General features: G+C 34.2%; 1 protein-coding gene across 6 annotated transcripts in view; it reads right to left on the reverse strand.

Moving 5' to 3' along the window:
* PCDH11X (protocadherin 11 X-linked) overlaps positions 1–16,790 on the reverse strand; it is a 754,441-nt gene that overhangs the window by 350,896 nt on the left and 386,755 nt on the right. For 4 of the 6 annotated variants that reach the window (XM_070066783.1, XM_051827410.2, XM_051827409.2 and 1 more), the window contains one exon: positions 1,549–1,578. The exons of the other annotated variants lie outside the window; for them this stretch is intronic. In XM_070066783.1, the coding sequence (XP_069922884.1) occupies positions 1,549–1,578 (30 nt within the window). The remainder of the gene's footprint in view (positions 1–1,548; positions 1,579–16,790) is intronic. 6 annotated transcript variants of the gene reach the window in all.

Below are 16,790 nucleotides of genomic sequence, written 5' to 3' on the forward strand. Positions count from 1 at the left end.
CCAGTGGCCATAGTGTTACTCAATATAGTTCAGAGAGACATTTGAAAAGTCTCAGAAAAGTCTATTGATGTAAAACTCTCTGATACTGCTATTTTAGTTTATCTCTCAAACATTAATGAAATGCATTTTAGCATCCCAGTGAAAACACATTTTTAGGTAATTCTTACACTTGATAAAGGCATCCAAGACTAACCAATCATTTTTCTGGCATACACTAGACCATGCTCTGTCAAGTTCCTTTTCAAACATCAAATTTGGTTTCTCAAGCTAGAATAAGATATTCTATCTTAAAGAATATAAACATTATAAATTTTAAAAAGAGGAGCTGGTGTGGTGGTATAGTGGGTTAAGACGCCACCTGCAACTTTAGCATCCCATATGGGCATGGTTTGAGTCCTAGCTGCACCACTTCCAATCCAGCTCCCAGCTAACGCGCTTGGGAAAGCAGTGGAAGATGGCCCAAGTCCTTAGGCTCCTGCACCCACATGGGAACCCAGATGAAGTTCCTAGCCCCTGGCCCAGTCCTGGCCATTGTGACCATCTGGGGAGTGAATCAGCAGATAGAAGATTCTTTCTTTCTCTTCCTCTCTCTCTCCCTCTCTCTTTGTCTCTCTCTCTGTGTGTGTCTCTCTCTCTCCCCTTCTCCCTCTCTCTGTAACTATCTGCCTTTCAAGTAAAAAAAAAAAAGGAATATGAACATTTAACTTGATAACACTAATGGGGATATTTTGGTGCCTACCATAGATCATGTTTAAAGCTTACCTAATTTAACTTCCAAAATACATTCTATCAGAAATTTAAATGAAATTCATTTCTTTCAACCTTAAAAATGGTAAGGTCAACAAGGCATAAATACTAGGAAAGAAACGTCAGTGAACAAGTGAAAAGCCTTAATTTTCATGGCAGTTTAGTTTAACTAATGAGGTAATTAGAATTTAACAATATGTGTGAAATAGTTTATTCTTTTTTTCTAGAATATTCTTCAGATACATTTGAACAGAATTTAAACTTTTCATATTGAAAGATAAAATTCTAAAATCATTTATCTAAGACCATTATTTTGGTAATTAAACATGTTTAATTTAGTTATAGTGTTCTTTCCTGTGACCCTATGACTTTATAAACAGTCACTAACTTTTTTCTGTCACTGTTAAAAAGTGAATTGACACCAAAATGGCTCTTTCTTATTGCTAAATTGATCATAAAATAACTATTGCCAGAACATTCATAAAGTGATGCTGTCAACAGTATGCTGTTTTGGCACAGCAGGAAAAGAAAGTATTGGTGAAAAATAAAATAAGACTTGAAAATTTCTTCCAGGACTTTGTAAGTGATACAAAATGTAGAGACAGCTCAGCTTGGGTCTCATCTAAGGCAGAACCATAACATATGTCATCTTAAATACTTACAGTTTTAACTCCATGTATTAACTACCATAGCTTCAGGAATTTTAGCCAAAAAAAAAAAAAAGAAAAGAAAAGAAAAAAAAAGAAAAACAAAAACAGAACATATTTTGAAATCAATTTTCTTTGGAATTTATAATCTTACCTTTCCTGCCTTTTTCCCCTCGGATTTCCGCTGATTTAGGTTAAAATGGTGGCAAGGGAAGCAAAGGAAAACAAAACAAAAACAAAAACAAAAACAAAAATCAGCTCCAATTTGGTTACTGTAAGTACATCTTTTTAAAAAAGCATGTCAATATTCCAAATCAATAATACACAGTTTGTTCTTCTGCTGTATCTGCTTCTTTCATCTGCTACATTCTTCAGCAGTTTCAGTAAAGGGAAATAATAACACTGTAAATCACATGCAGCGATGTGAAGAGCCATGTTAAAAAACTGGGTTATAGACTTAGCCTATATATGCATCAACCAAGAAAAGGCACCCTTCCAATTAGATGTTTTCTTGCAGTATCACTTGTTTTCTATCCATTTTTAAATGATTGGGCTTTTATTTCAAGCATGATCACATTTTTAATTAAAGTGAGAAGAATTAGTCTGCCTGGAAATGCATGCATTGGAAGAAACATAAGAAATATCAACATGGCACACTATCTTTAAGTGTTAAATCAATAATTTTGGTGATCCTTAAGGGCATGTTAACACTGACTAAATCCTTTTTAAAACTATAACAATGAAGTCATTTTGTTCATTGTATTTAAGCCTCCTTGTTTTATCCTACCAACCTTGAGAGACAAGTTATTTTACTTTTTAGGACTCCAGAAATATTTACACCATTTGTCCTTTTCCCTTTTCTTTGTAGAGAATGAAAATATCATATAAGTGAACCAAATGTCTACATTTCTAGTTAATGATGCTCCCAAATGTCCTTTCTCTTCAATTTTTTCTCAGTGCCCTGTCTTTTCTAAAGTTATATGGAAGCTCCTTAGAGAGTCTTTTTGAATAAAAAGATTTACAGAAAATCAGGGTGAGGGATTAGGCTCATACTGAAATAAAGCTAGGTACAAAAAGAAATTATAGTCACTATATTAAGAGTATTCATTGATTTGTTCCAAGAGGGTGAGTTTTTCCTGTTACTTTAATATATCTTGGGTTTCCAAAATTAGAATTGAGAAAAGTGTCCACACATAAGCATAATTCTATTACCCATGAAAATAAAGGTGTACTTTTTTTGTCCTGCCACCTTGAGTATTGATTTTTAGACTACAGTATTCATATTGTCCCTCCACTGCAGCAAATTCCACCATCAATGACTCAATGGTAGAATTCAATTTGTCTGTGTAGGCATAGCCTGAGGATAATGCCTTGAGTAATCTCTTCCAAGTACATGTTCTTGTATTTTAATGTCTTCAATAAATCATTATTTATATCTCTCTTTATTAAGAATGACCATACTTAAATAACAGATTAAATTTTTAAGTTTACCAAAAGAGATAATCTCAGAGACTAAAAAAAATCTTAAAACTTAAATAGCATCTAAGAATACAACATTAAAAAATACAATTCTCTATTCTGTAGAATCACAATGGATCATTTTATGTTTGTTCCATTAGAAATGACTTTCAAGAATACAGTAGATTTTAGTTAGATGTTTTACCATTTATTAGTGAGCAATACAAAAGTGTTAAACCTAACAAAAGATATAAAAATGTTAATCATATCTATCTTGGTTAATTATTTAGAGAACTATTAAAAGATTGATGACTTAACCATTTTATAAGGCTGGTGAACATTTTGAGACAACTCTACAATATGTGTTTATACCTCCAAATTATATATTTTCATTGAGAACATTGCCTATGCAGTGCTACTTTGGACTTGAGAATTTATATTGAGGAAAGCTTAAAATAGATAATGTGAGAAATATTAAAATCATTCTCTTTGCCTTTATCTACACCACACAAACATGACACAATCTGTCACCATTAGTAGGTTGCAATCGGCTGACTAATGTGCAAAAACAAATTGATACCAGATTTGATGACAGAAAAAACAAATCAATGCTTAAAGTAGAGAAAAACATCCTTAAAATTTCTATTTTAATAAAAACACTAATTTTTATTCCCTTATTTAAAAATTGGCCACCAAATGACCCCTATTAACTGAACAAAATCATTGTCCAAACTATACACACACACACACACACACACACACACACTGAGGACAGGGAGAAAAGCTACCCAGTTTGAATGTCTATTGCCTCAAATTTTTCCACAATATGCATTTTTTTTTTTTTTTTTTGACAGGCAGAGTGGACAGTGAGAGAGAGAGACAAAGAGGAGAAAGGTCTTCCTTTGCCGTTGGTTCACCCTCCAATGGCCGCCGCTGCAGCCGGCGCACCGCGCTGATCCTGGCAGGAGCCAGGAGCCAGGTGCTTTTCCTGGTCTCCCATGGGGTGCAGGGCCCAAGCACCTGGGCCATCCTCCACTGCACTCCCTGGCCATAGCAGAGAGCTGGCCTGGAAGAGGGGCAACCGGGACAGAATCCGGCGCCCCAACCGGGACTAGAACCCGGTGTGCCGGCGCCGCAAGGTGGAGGATTAGCCTATTGAGCCACGGCGCCGGCTTCACAATATGCATTATTCATGTAGTCTCACATGTTCTTATCAAATTCCTGTAGTGAGCAAATACTCTTATCACTGATAGATGAACATTTCTTTTACCATATCCAAATTTCCAGGTTCATAATGCTAACTGAATATAACTGATGAAAAAGAACGGCAAAATATAATGTGTAAAAGGAGTAACAACATTTTTTAACAATGAGAGTATGATCTAACCAGAGGAACACTCTAAATTTTTTAGTTAGTTCTCTTCTAAGTCTCATAGTACTTGTATTAGGCAGTACAGTAGAAAATGGTGTCAAGTCACCACAGTGAAGAGTTATTCAAGTATTCGTTGAGGCTGTAGCTCTTTCCATTCAGTTGAATGAAACCAGATCAAAAGATTTTTGTATTCCTCTGTATCTTGTACTTTTGTGATTGGTGGGAATCAGATGCATTAGCTTTGCCTGTTTGGAACCTGTGCGTTTAGACCTCAAGCACAAAGGACATCAATAGATGAAGAGATCTGTAACCCCAAGGAGTGCTACTTTTGTGCAGTTTCTCTGCACATCCCAACTCTTTTTTTCTATCTCTAGGTTTACAACTTCTCTTTTCCTTTTCCTATCTATATAAAGTACAGATGTTATTTTTCCTTAAGGCTTAAAGTAGGGCATTGCTGGTCATTGCTGCTGCTGCTTACAGAGTAGCTGCTCTCTAGAACACAAGTTATAGGAAGTTTGGACCACTAAGGTTAGTCATAAAGTGAGCAAGACTAGAATTAGAAGTCAAGGAAGGCATATCACTGCATACAGGTGCCAGAAAGAAGAAATCTGCTGCAGTACAAGAATATTAGAACTTATCCTACATCACTACTTTGTATGCTGATTATGAACTAAATAAAAAACAATATGTACCAAAGACAATGCATGTGATGAGCACAGATTTACTTTTTAAAAAATACCCACAATCTCTTTACAATAAGCACCAATTATTACTGAATATCTGTCTGCTGGATAAGGTGAAATATGAACTCGAAATGTCTGGTAGTGGTCTAGGTTTAACCAAAAACTCATCAGAATGATGCTGGCAGTGTTATGTAGGACTGGCAATGTTAGTATATCTCTTCTAAATGTCATGGTCAAAATGAAAAGATTTACTAATGTGAACACATAGTGTAATCAAGAGTGTAGAATTTAGGCAATGGAGCTGGGGCACATGAACATGGGCAGAAAATATGAGACCTTTTAGTTGCTTAAACTTATTTTTTTGAGGATGTTCCAGGAAAGCTTATCCTGCAACGTTGTGCTCAAAGGGGGCCAGACCATCACAAACAAGACAAGCCTGAGTCTGGTTTTTGAATGTACAATGTATGAAGATGTATGTTAGTTGAGGAGGAGAGGGCTCTCCTGCTCCCCGTTACTAGCATCCTGGACGCTTTGCTAACCCTTGCTATAAAAGCACTGGCAATCTCTTTCTCAGGGAGGCAGTTTCTTTAGGGAACTATAGCTTCACACTGTCTCCTTTATTTGTCACAAATAAGTAAAGCTTTCCTCTCAGTAATTCTCACTTGAGGCTAATTATTATTTGATGACATACAAGCAAAGAGACCCTTTGTGTCCCCTACTAGTAGATCCTCAATGAATGCTTATCTATTGATGCATGAAACTCTGAAGAATGCTTCTTATGTTTGTGTGTGTGTGTGTGTGTTTATAATATAACAGACTAGAAGCCTGTTGAATATTGCCCCATGTGGAATACCTTCTCCAGTCTGCACATAGTTACTATAATAGTGGAAATTAATCACAATTTTAAACACAGTTAATCTTTACTGGATGTCAATCTACACAACTACCACGACCTAGTTTATTTTTTGGTAGAATGATACATGTAACATTATATTTCATCACTCTATTCATTTATTAACTTAGATTGCTGGTCCCTTCAAAGGAAAGGCACTGATAAATCTAATAATAATAACAATAGCCTTAATTTCTTCCTCAACATGTTTGCTTATTGTCTTTTACCTTTCTAAAATGCAAATCACCACTTCAAAAGAACAAGTTTAACAGAATGCATCTAGAAATTTTAATTGCCTTAATCTGTTTCCCTAAATCTGAGACATATATAAAAATGTGTAGATCGTGTCATGGATTTCACACTTTTTCACATCCACATAAATAGATTTTCATTCCATTTTCCACAAAGTTCTTCAAGTACCCTTGTATGGTATTAAAGAAAATGTGACATTTGAAATCAGAAGATTCAAGTTGTAATGCTAGTTTTATAATTAACTATATGTCATTATTCAAGCAAACTCTAGAAGACTATATATCTCCTCCCTGAACTAAAGCCAGTACATTAACTACATTTATTGATGATAATGATGGTAATAATGACCACAACATTTACAAGAGCATTAATACCACAACCATCAGTTTCATCATTTATTATGAGGCATTTCAGTAAATTCTTTATAAGTATCGTCTCATTTAATTCTTACAGTGACTCTCTGATGTGGACAATTCATCATTCTATTTTGTAGATGAGGAAAATGTGGATCAAAAAGGATAAGAATATTACTTATTTGTTCTACCTGTAAGACACATAGGAACAGTTTAAAAATAGGTTTACTGGCTTTTACAGTTCTCATTCTAGAATGTGAACTTGATGGAAGCAGGGTTTTCTTTTTTAATTTTAGAATTTGTAATACTGCTGTAAGGGGTGTTCAATATGTTCATGGAAAATGTGCATTATTATTTAATTCCATTATTCCACAAACTTTGAAGAAACTGTGTGTCCTCGATGCCTAAAAATGTGCCTGGCACAAGGTAGATCTGCAATAAATATTTACAGACTGAATTAAAAATAAGATATACTCTATTTTTAACTGTATGATGATAAAAAATGAGAGCCAATGTTTATTAATTAATTATGAATCTTAGTTATAAGCATAAGTTCTGGACTCATATTGTCTTGGTTCAACCCTGGATCTAAAACTTATTACCTATATTATCCCAGGTACATTTATTCTTATCCTTTTTCTTAGTTTTTTCACTTGTAGAATGGAGAAGTATGAGTTCCTACTTCAGGGTATTTGTAAGGAGAGTTAGATGAGTAAACTAAGTACTTTAAACAGTAGCTATCATTTTTAAGAGTCATATATGTGCCACCTATTATTAAGAGTAATTCATTTTAACACCTTTATTGATATATAATCATATTATTATTATTATTATTATTGACAGGCAGAGTTAGACAGCGAGAGAGAGAGAGAGAGGGTAAGTATCACAATTTTAAAACACACTCACTACCTCAAAAAGAAACCTCATGAAGTAGATGTTTGTCTTAATTTTGACATTACACAATATATACATATATTGATATCTCATGGTACACCATGATATGTGTAATTTTTATGTCACTAAAAATAAAAAACTAGAAAGGACACTTTACATCACCCCTTTCCCTCCCATTTTTCAAAGCTTTAAACAACCACTAACCTAACTTCTGTCTCTATATAATTTCCCAATTCTGTACATACACATGAAATAATATAATATGTAGTCTTGACTGGATTCTCTATCTTAGTGCAATGACTTCAAATTTGTTGTAATATGTTTCAGTAATTTATTTCTTTCCTATTGTCAAATAAATATTCTGTTGTAAGTATTTGTATGTATGTATGTTTTGTTGTGTGTATGTAAATATTTGTTTAAAGACTAATAGATACTTGGATTAATTATGCATTTTGGCTACTATGAATAATTCTACTATAAACATCTATGTGCAAGTTTCTGTGTTTTAATTTCTTCAAGTTTCATATGTTTTAATTTCTCTTTGCTATATATCTTGGAGAGGAATTGTTGAGTCACAGAATAGCTCTTATGTTAAATTGTTTAAGGAAGTGCTCCACTGTTTTTCTCACCAGCTGCACTATATAACATTCTCTCCAGTAGTGTTTGAGAGTTCAAATTTCTCCTCATCCTCAATAACTTAGAATTTTTCTAATTAGACAGTATTCTTGTCCAAATATTTTTATACAGTGTATACTGGTATCCAAAATTATTTTAATCATATTAATAAAGTTATGTAGCTTGACTCTTCTATCTGAGCTTTATGCCCATTTTCCATGATACTAAGATACCAGTCAAAAAACTGCAAACTCATCCTTTTAGAGAATTGAAGTTATCCATTTCCTTTTATGGATTTGCCCATTCTTTGAAATGTATATTTTAATTAAAAATTTCCTATGTTAATTTGAATGAGACTTTTTAAAATGTTATCAAATTATTATTTATTAAATTCCAAAATATCATATATCACTGTTAAAGTCTGAAAGAAAATACAGTTGGAAGAAGAGATAGACTATCGAGGGACAACGGCATTGCAGTTGCTTTATAACAAAGTCATTGAGATTACTAGATTGCATCTAGTTTGAATTGATTCTTTTTGTGTATGTATCTTGCATCTTGGAATTGGAACATGTGGGGATTATATAAAGTATCAGAATAGAGTCAAATGGAGAGGAAAAAAGCAATGCTTTTCTCAAGATGGGTGCTAGATCCAATCTAACAAAGTTACAGGATTACATATGAACAGAGTACTAGGGAGGATACCAAATTTCCAGCTTCTTTCCAGGAGCCACAGTTGAGGAAGAGTACAATAGAACCTTTTTCTCTCATTATGCTTTTGGCTTATTCAAAATCCCACTCTTGCCCTGAAACACTCTTATACTATGACAGTAACAAAAGTACTGTGACAGACACATTTGCTTTATGAAAATACTATTGTCAGTCAAAGCAAAGCTGCATCTTTAATTGTTTGAATTCTGCATAAAGATACCTTGGTTTGTTTGCTGCTAAAGACATATGCAACTGTCTCCAATATCATTTTAAATAACAGATCATCTTAAACATGTCATCCTTGTGAAATGTGAAAATCTGGCTGAGGATATTGCATTGTTTCTATTATAGCTTGTAGATGTTTGCAAAATAACATCAAAGCAATAAAGTGATTATAAGAATAAACACCAAAATGCAAATGATTTTTTTCTTATTTGCTAGAGGGATGTATTTTTCAAAATGCAACAACAACTGAATTGCTTAATTCTGTAAATATCTTGTTTTCATACTAAATGAAGGCATAGAAAACTATCTATAATAAGACATAAAAATTTAAAAGTCAGCTATCAGAGTGGGCAGTTGGCCCAGCACTTAAGCAGCTGGGTTTGATTCCTAGCTATGGCTTATATTTCCAGCTTCCTGCTGGTATAAACCCTGGTAAACAGACATGATGTCTCAAGTAATTGAGTTATTGCCACCCACATGGGAGACCTGAATTGCATTCCACACTACAGGCTTAATCTGGCTCTCTTAAATCATCATAGACGTTTGGGGTGTGAGCCAGCAGAGGGGAGTTCTCTCCCCCCCTCCCATGTCTCTCTCTCTGTCTCTCTTTTTCTCTCAGTCTCTCATAAATATAGATATATTTTTAAAAGGCCATTATCAAACTCTGGGATAGACAAAAAGGTATTTAAACAGTGTTACTAGTTCGTTAGTATGGGTCTTAAGTGAAAATTAAATTATCCCACAGTCTAAATTTTTTTATGACAGGCAGAGGTAGACAGTGAGAGAGAGAGAAAGACAGAGAGAAAGGTCTTCCTTCCATTGGTTCAGCCCCCAAATGGCCACTATGGCCGGCGCTGCGCCCATCCGTAGCGAGGAGCCAGGTGCTTCTTCCTGGTCTCCCACGCGGGTGCAGGGCCCAAGCACTTGGGCCATCCTCCACTGCCCTCCCGGGCCACAGCAGAGAGCTGGACTGGAAGAGGAGCAATTGGGACCGAATCCAGCGCCCCAACCGGGACTAGAACCTGGGGTACCGGCGCTGCAGGTGGAGGATTAGCCTAGTGAGCCACGGCGCCGGCCAGTTAGTCTAAATATTAATTAAATATTTAATGATTTGGTAATGACTTGAAGATACATTATAGTTGTATTTATTTTCATTTATCCATAAATTTTTAGTTTCAATGTAATATCCCTTAGTTAATAACATGCTAAGAAGCTATTATAATTGTCTGATACTGGTTGCTATTTTTTGCTTATGTCCTAGATGGGAAAAAATAGTATGTTCTAGTGTTAACAAATAGTTTCTCTGCATTCCTAGTTGGCTCTGAGATAGTTTTCCTATTTCATATTCTCTGGGAATCCCGGGTTAAACTGCAATTCCAATGCATTCCCTATGGAATTTTCAACTTTATTTTAAATCATTGAAGGAAATGAAGCTCAGGATGAAGCTGCTCATTTTTTTATAATTGCAATTATTCTTATTAGTTTGTAATTTTTCATTAAGCCTGTCTCAACACTATCAATTCAAGTGATACATAATGGCTATATTGAGTAAAAGAGTGTCCTCCCCAAATTTATGTGTACTCCTACCTTGAAGTGCAACTTTATTTGGAAATTGAATCTTTGCAGATATAATTAGGTAATGATGTAGATTTAAAATCATCCTGTATATACAGGTGAGCCCCAAATCCAATGACTATTGTTCTTATAAAAAGAGGCAAATGGATAGAGAGAGAGGAGCATGTGAAGATGGAGTCAGGGAATGGAGTGAAGCAACTACAAACCAAGAATGCCAAGGACTGGAAAACACAAGGAAGAATTCCAGCCTCAAGCTTTCTGAAGGTGCATGGCCCTGAGGACACCCCGATTTCATATTTCTAAACTACAGAGCCATGAGAGAAAATTTTGTTTTAAGCCACCAAATTTTATAGTAATTTGCTACAGCAGTCCTAGGAACTGATAGAAGATAGAAGATGGCCTGAGGGCTTGGGCCCCTGTACCCATGTGGGAAACCTGGCTTCAGCCTGATCCAGCCCTGGCTGTTGTGGCCATTTGGGGAGTGAACCAGAGGATGGAAGACCTCTCTCTTTGTCCTTCCTTCTCTCTCTATAACTCTGCCTTTCAAATAAATAAAATAAATCTTAAAAATTAAAATTAAATTTATATTAGTTATTAGAATACTATGATCTGTACATATGCAAGTTTCATAGCCAGCTCCATTACATGGAGCCCCGAGTATTAATCAATTCATTTGCTATAATACATGCAAACTATCAACTTGTACAACTGACAAATTTTCAATCATTTCAGTTATCTACCCAGTTTTGGATGCATCATGTGCAAAGAGTATCCTGTGTGTTGTAAAAGGCCAAGAATTGACAACCTAATTCCACTAGTGTGGCAAAACCAGCAAATCTACAGCTTGGAATGAATTTTTATCTCCTATGCCATTTCTAACTTATTCATTTATCAATTCACCAGGCTATTTAGAAATTAATCCATTCACTAGCCAGGCTAGCAAGTAAGGACAGAGTGATTGTCAAGACAGACATAGTTATCTTTGCCCTCATAGATTCTAGTCTCAATAACAGAATAGAGATAGGAGTAGAGATAACTATAATACTTACAGTATTCAAATAGTTTAGAAACCCTTCTTTATTAACAGAGGTAATGTATAACTTTATCTCAGAACAATTTCTAAATATTTAGTTACAACTTTAGCAGAGATATAAAATGAACATTAATTAAAGGCACAACTTAATATTTACCGTAGCTCAAGTCCAATCTATGATGCTGCCAGATTTCCATAATACAGAAATAAAAGCTATCCTCCTGAGTGATCCATGAAGTTTTGAATTATCAAAGGCTTACATTAAAACTGCATAAGATAGGGTCTGAGCTTTATTTAAAAAGGTATTTCATTTCCCTAGAGGCTCATCTGCCTCAGGCGTCTTCCCAGTATTTAGCTCTAAAGTACCTAAAATATTTTAAGCTTGTACAATTTTCACTGCTTTGTGAAGTTATCATGTAGATTTACCTTTTTTTTTCCAATTTGCCATATTGAAGTTATTTTCAGCTTCCAATTCAACATAAAATTACTGATGATTCCACTTAACTCTCTGGCTGAGTTTATTCTCAGCAGAGCTCTGTATTCAGGACAGTTTGGGTTTTTTTACTGGTTGTTTATTGTTGATATTCTAGGAAGAATGCATGAATTGTAATTCTTTGGGAACTTTAATGATGTAATTTTTCAATCAACTAGTATTCATTGAGTGTCTACTATATGGCAAATATAATGCTTAAGAGCTCAGGCTCAGGGGCAGAGGTTGTGAGGGTTAAGCTGCCTCTTGCAATGCCTGCATCCCATATGGGTGCTAGTTGAGACCCAGTTCCTCCACTTCCAATCCAGCTCCCTCCTAATGGCCTGGGAAAGCAGCCAAGGATTGCCCAAGTGATTGGGCCCCCCACAACCAATGGGGAGACCCAGATGAAACTCCTGGCTCCTGGTTCCTGGCTTCAGCCTGGCCTAGCCCCAGCTGTTGTAGTTATTTGGAAAAGTGAACCAGCGGATAAGAGACATCTTTCTCTCTCTTTAACTCTGACTTTCAAACAAATAAAATAAAAAAGGTCCTGCTTTTTAAAAAAAAAAAAAAAAAAAAAGAGTGCAGGCTCAAAACCCAGCTCCACCACTTACTTAACTCTATGATCTTGGGCAAGTTGCTCAACCACTCTAATCTGTGCTGGAGTTTGCTCTTCTGTAAAACACCAATAATAATAGTAATTACATGACAGAGTCACTGTGGGGGCTAACGAGGTTAACACAGTAAAGCAGTTATCACATTGTCCTATAGCAAGCACTCAACAAATCCCAGCTATCATCATCATCATCATCATCATCATCACCATCATTTTAACTATGCACTATGTGGAATCTTGAGAACACTATAATAAACAAGGAAATATCTTACAATCTACCGACCATGTCAGCAACTAAAACTACTTAGATGTGATCAACTAATTGCTGATGAATATAAAAGTGCCTTGAGTAGTAGTAAAAGATGGTGAGTAAGGCAACTTTAACTTTGGGGTCCCATGTGACTCACTGCCTCATGAAAATGAATTATAGAAAACTGCATAATACTAATCTAGTTTGCCTGAAGCATATGTTTTAAGAAATCATTTTATTCAGCTAGTATCTGTGGTCCAAAAGTAAAAACCTAAGTTTATTAAGGGCTTTAAACATGTCTAAATCTCCAGAGCCACATGACTTAATGCACAGTTCTTAATATGAAATCAGTAGTGAAACAAAGGTTTCTGTTTGACACTCATGGGATCAGAATATTAGACCAGAAGATGAGCTTTATTATGATATTCATTCTAATTGTGGTTCATCTTGAAATGATTAGATCTATTGTTAGAAAGAGGCATTGTCAGCACTAAGGATGCAGTGATTAATAGAATATTCTGTATGATTCTTTTGGATATATGTCTAAAATCTTGCTTGAGCTGTGGACCCAAATTATTAAGTGATTAAGGAAATTGTAATTGCCAGCCTTTATCCACATTTATCATCTGGAAAGAAACTAATCATTGCAAGCTTAGGATGGAAGAAAGCAAGATATTTTATAACTAGGACTGTGAAGTTAGACAGCAAAACTTAAGCATGGTTTCTACAGGAATATCCTGTAACACAATAAACCAGTATACCATTAAAAATTCTCTAACAAAATCTAGTTTAATTTAGAAGATCAAACTTACCCTCAGGAACATGAAGACATTTTCCTCACAATAATGGCAACCTTGGTTATTTTCTTTTATTCCAAAAAATGGAGGAAAATGTATCTCAGCCAGCTCTGGCTGATAATCTACAAAAATTTTATAGTAATAGCATTTGTGCTGTTCCTAGGCATGGTTTTACTCTGATTCTTTCGTTTGTCACAAAGACATGTGTCCAAGGTATAGCACTTCATTTTCTTTTTTTTTTTTTTTTAAAAAGACTGAGTGGTTGGTTGTGTATGTGTGTGTGTATATGTGTGTGTGTGTTTGAGAGAGAGTGCTTCCATTCCCTGATTCACTCACTAAATGGCTGCAACAGCCAGGGGGCAGAACAAGGCCAAAGCCAGTAGCCCAAGTACTTGAGACATCATCTGCTGCCTTCCCAGTTACATTAGTGGGAAGTTGGACTGCACTTAAGAGCTGACCTATAAATAATTACCTTAAAAGTAAATTATCAAACTATACCAATCAAAAGACAAAATTGATGGAGTGGATAAAAAAGAGAATCACACACAACCCAAGTATACACTACTTACAAGAAACTCACTTCAAATCATTGACTTAATGAGGTAGGAATTAAAAGGATGAAAACAATGTATACAATGCAAGTATTCATCAAAGAAAGTGTGTCTATATTAACAAATTATGTGACTTCCCATGAAACAAAATTGTCAAAGAGAAGCATTACATAATAATATTCAGTCTAGTTAGAAGACATAAAGATCCAAAAGGTGTGTGCGACAAACAAAAGAGCCTTAAAATATATGAAGCAAAAATTTATGATAAAACTGAAAGGAAAAAAAGACAGTCATAAACTATAGCTGTGACTTCAACATCTCATTCGCAGCAATTGATATAAAAGAAGAACAGCAAGAGAGAAGAAATAAAAATCACCATCAATAAATAGTATCTAATTGATGTAGGTATCAATAAAATTAATTGAACATATATAGAGAGAGATATTGAACATATATATATTGAACATTCTACCTCAGCACACGACAAATGTTTGTTTTTGTTTCAATCATAAAGATTTCATAAAGACAGATCCTATTTGGAAACATACAACGATCATCAACTAAGTTAAAAAATTGAAACAATACAGAATGTATTCTCTAACCATATAGCATCAAACTAGAAATCAAGAAGAGACAGGAAAAAGGGAAATCTCTAAATATAGGGAAGTTAAATAATATTTCTATTAAACCATTAAGTCAAAAGGAACATATAAATAGAAATAAAACTATCCACAGAGCTGAATCAAAAAGAATAAATAACACTATTTTGTGTTAAGTAATGCTGACAGGGAAATTTATAGCACTGCATGTTTATACCAGATGAGGTAAGTTCTCAGTCCAATAGTTTAGAAACTTAGAAAGACAAAACAAAACCAAAACCAAGAGCATTATAGATATGTAGGAATTGTGCAACATTTTTTTGAAAACCAATGTCATTCACCACATCATAAAGAGGAAAAATCATATGATCCTATTAACAGAAAAAAATTGATAAATATCAATATGCACTCATGATGAAATTTATGGCAGGTTAGCAATACAAGAGCATTACTCCTAAAAATTAAAGAGATATTATATAAATACATTGGTATCTAACATCATAATTAATGGGGAAGGACTGATTGACATTCCCGTATAATTGGGAACAAAGATGTACACTCTCAACATTTTTACTCAAGTACTAGACAATGAAAGTACTAGACTAGAAAATGAAATAAATGGCATACAAATTGGAAAAAAATAAGTTATTTAGAAACATCATTGGATATAAGATCAACCAACAAAAATCAATTATATTTCTATGTGCGGAAACTTGGCATGAAATTAAAAATACAATACTAATTTATAATCTCTTCAAAGATAATGAAACAGCTAGATATGTACCCATCAAAACACATACAATGTTTTTAGGTTGAAAAATAAAACCTGCTCATGAAAGAAATCAAAGAAGATTTAAATAAATGGAGAGGCATGCTGGACTCATGTATTGGAACATTCAGCCTAGTAGAGCTGTATATCCTCTACAAATTTATCTGAGAGTTTAATGCAATCCCTGTCAAATTCCTAGAAAGGCTTTTGGAAACATAGATAAGCTATTCTAAAGTGCATATGGAAATACACAGTACTAAAATAGCTAAAACAATTTTGAAAAGGAATTAAATGAGACCCTCACTCTACCTGATAGTAAAGCCTTCTAATTAGCTCCAGTAATTGTGATAGTGAGGTACTGACAATTGGATCATTGTAATAGATTAGACTGTCCAGGAACAGACTCACAAATATGTCTGGTTGATTTTTTAAAAAGATAAAAAAGTAACTCGATGAAGGAAGCAAAGCCTTTTTGATCACTGTTTCTGACCCAATAGGACCTCTATACATAAAACAATCAATCTTGACCTAAACCTTACACCTTACACAAAAATTCCAAATCCATTATGATTTAAATGTAAATTGTATAATTATGAAATTCTACAAAAAATAAAGAAAATTTTCAAGATTTATGGTTAGGCAAAGGATTCTTAGTCTTGACAACTAAAGCACAATTTTTTAAAAGATGAAATTGATTAATTAGATTTCAAAGTTTAAAATTTTTCTTTTTAAGATCCTGCAAAGAGATCTAGAGAAAATATTTGTCATTTATATGGCTGAAAAAGGAAGAACATCTACAATATATAAAGAACTTCCAAAATTCAACAGTCAAAACAAAACTACTCATTTAGAATATAGAAAAAAAGACATGACCAGCTGTTTTGCTGAAGATATACAGATGGCAAACACGCAAATGAGAGGATGTTCAACATAATTAGCCATCGGAGAAATGCAAATTTAAACGACAATAAGATATCACTACACATTCATCAGAATGCTAAAATTAAATGTAGAAAGAATAACAACACCAAATACTGGAGAGGTTCCAGAGAAAATAAATCGCTCATACTTTATTCATGGCATTAAAAATGGTATAGATACAGTTTGACAATACAAGACTAAACATATGACCTAGCAATTACACTTTCAAATATTGATCTCAGAGAAATTAAAACTTATATTCATCCAGAAACTTATATGTTAATGTCCATAGCTTTATTCATAATAGTCAAATATTGAAAACAGTGTTGGTGCCATTCAACACGTAAAAGGTTAGACAACA

Source organism: Oryctolagus cuniculus, chromosome X, assembly GCF_964237555.1.
Source record: "Oryctolagus cuniculus chromosome X, mOryCun1.1, whole genome shotgun sequence".
NCBI lineage: Eukaryota > Metazoa > Chordata > Mammalia > Lagomorpha > Leporidae > Oryctolagus > Oryctolagus cuniculus.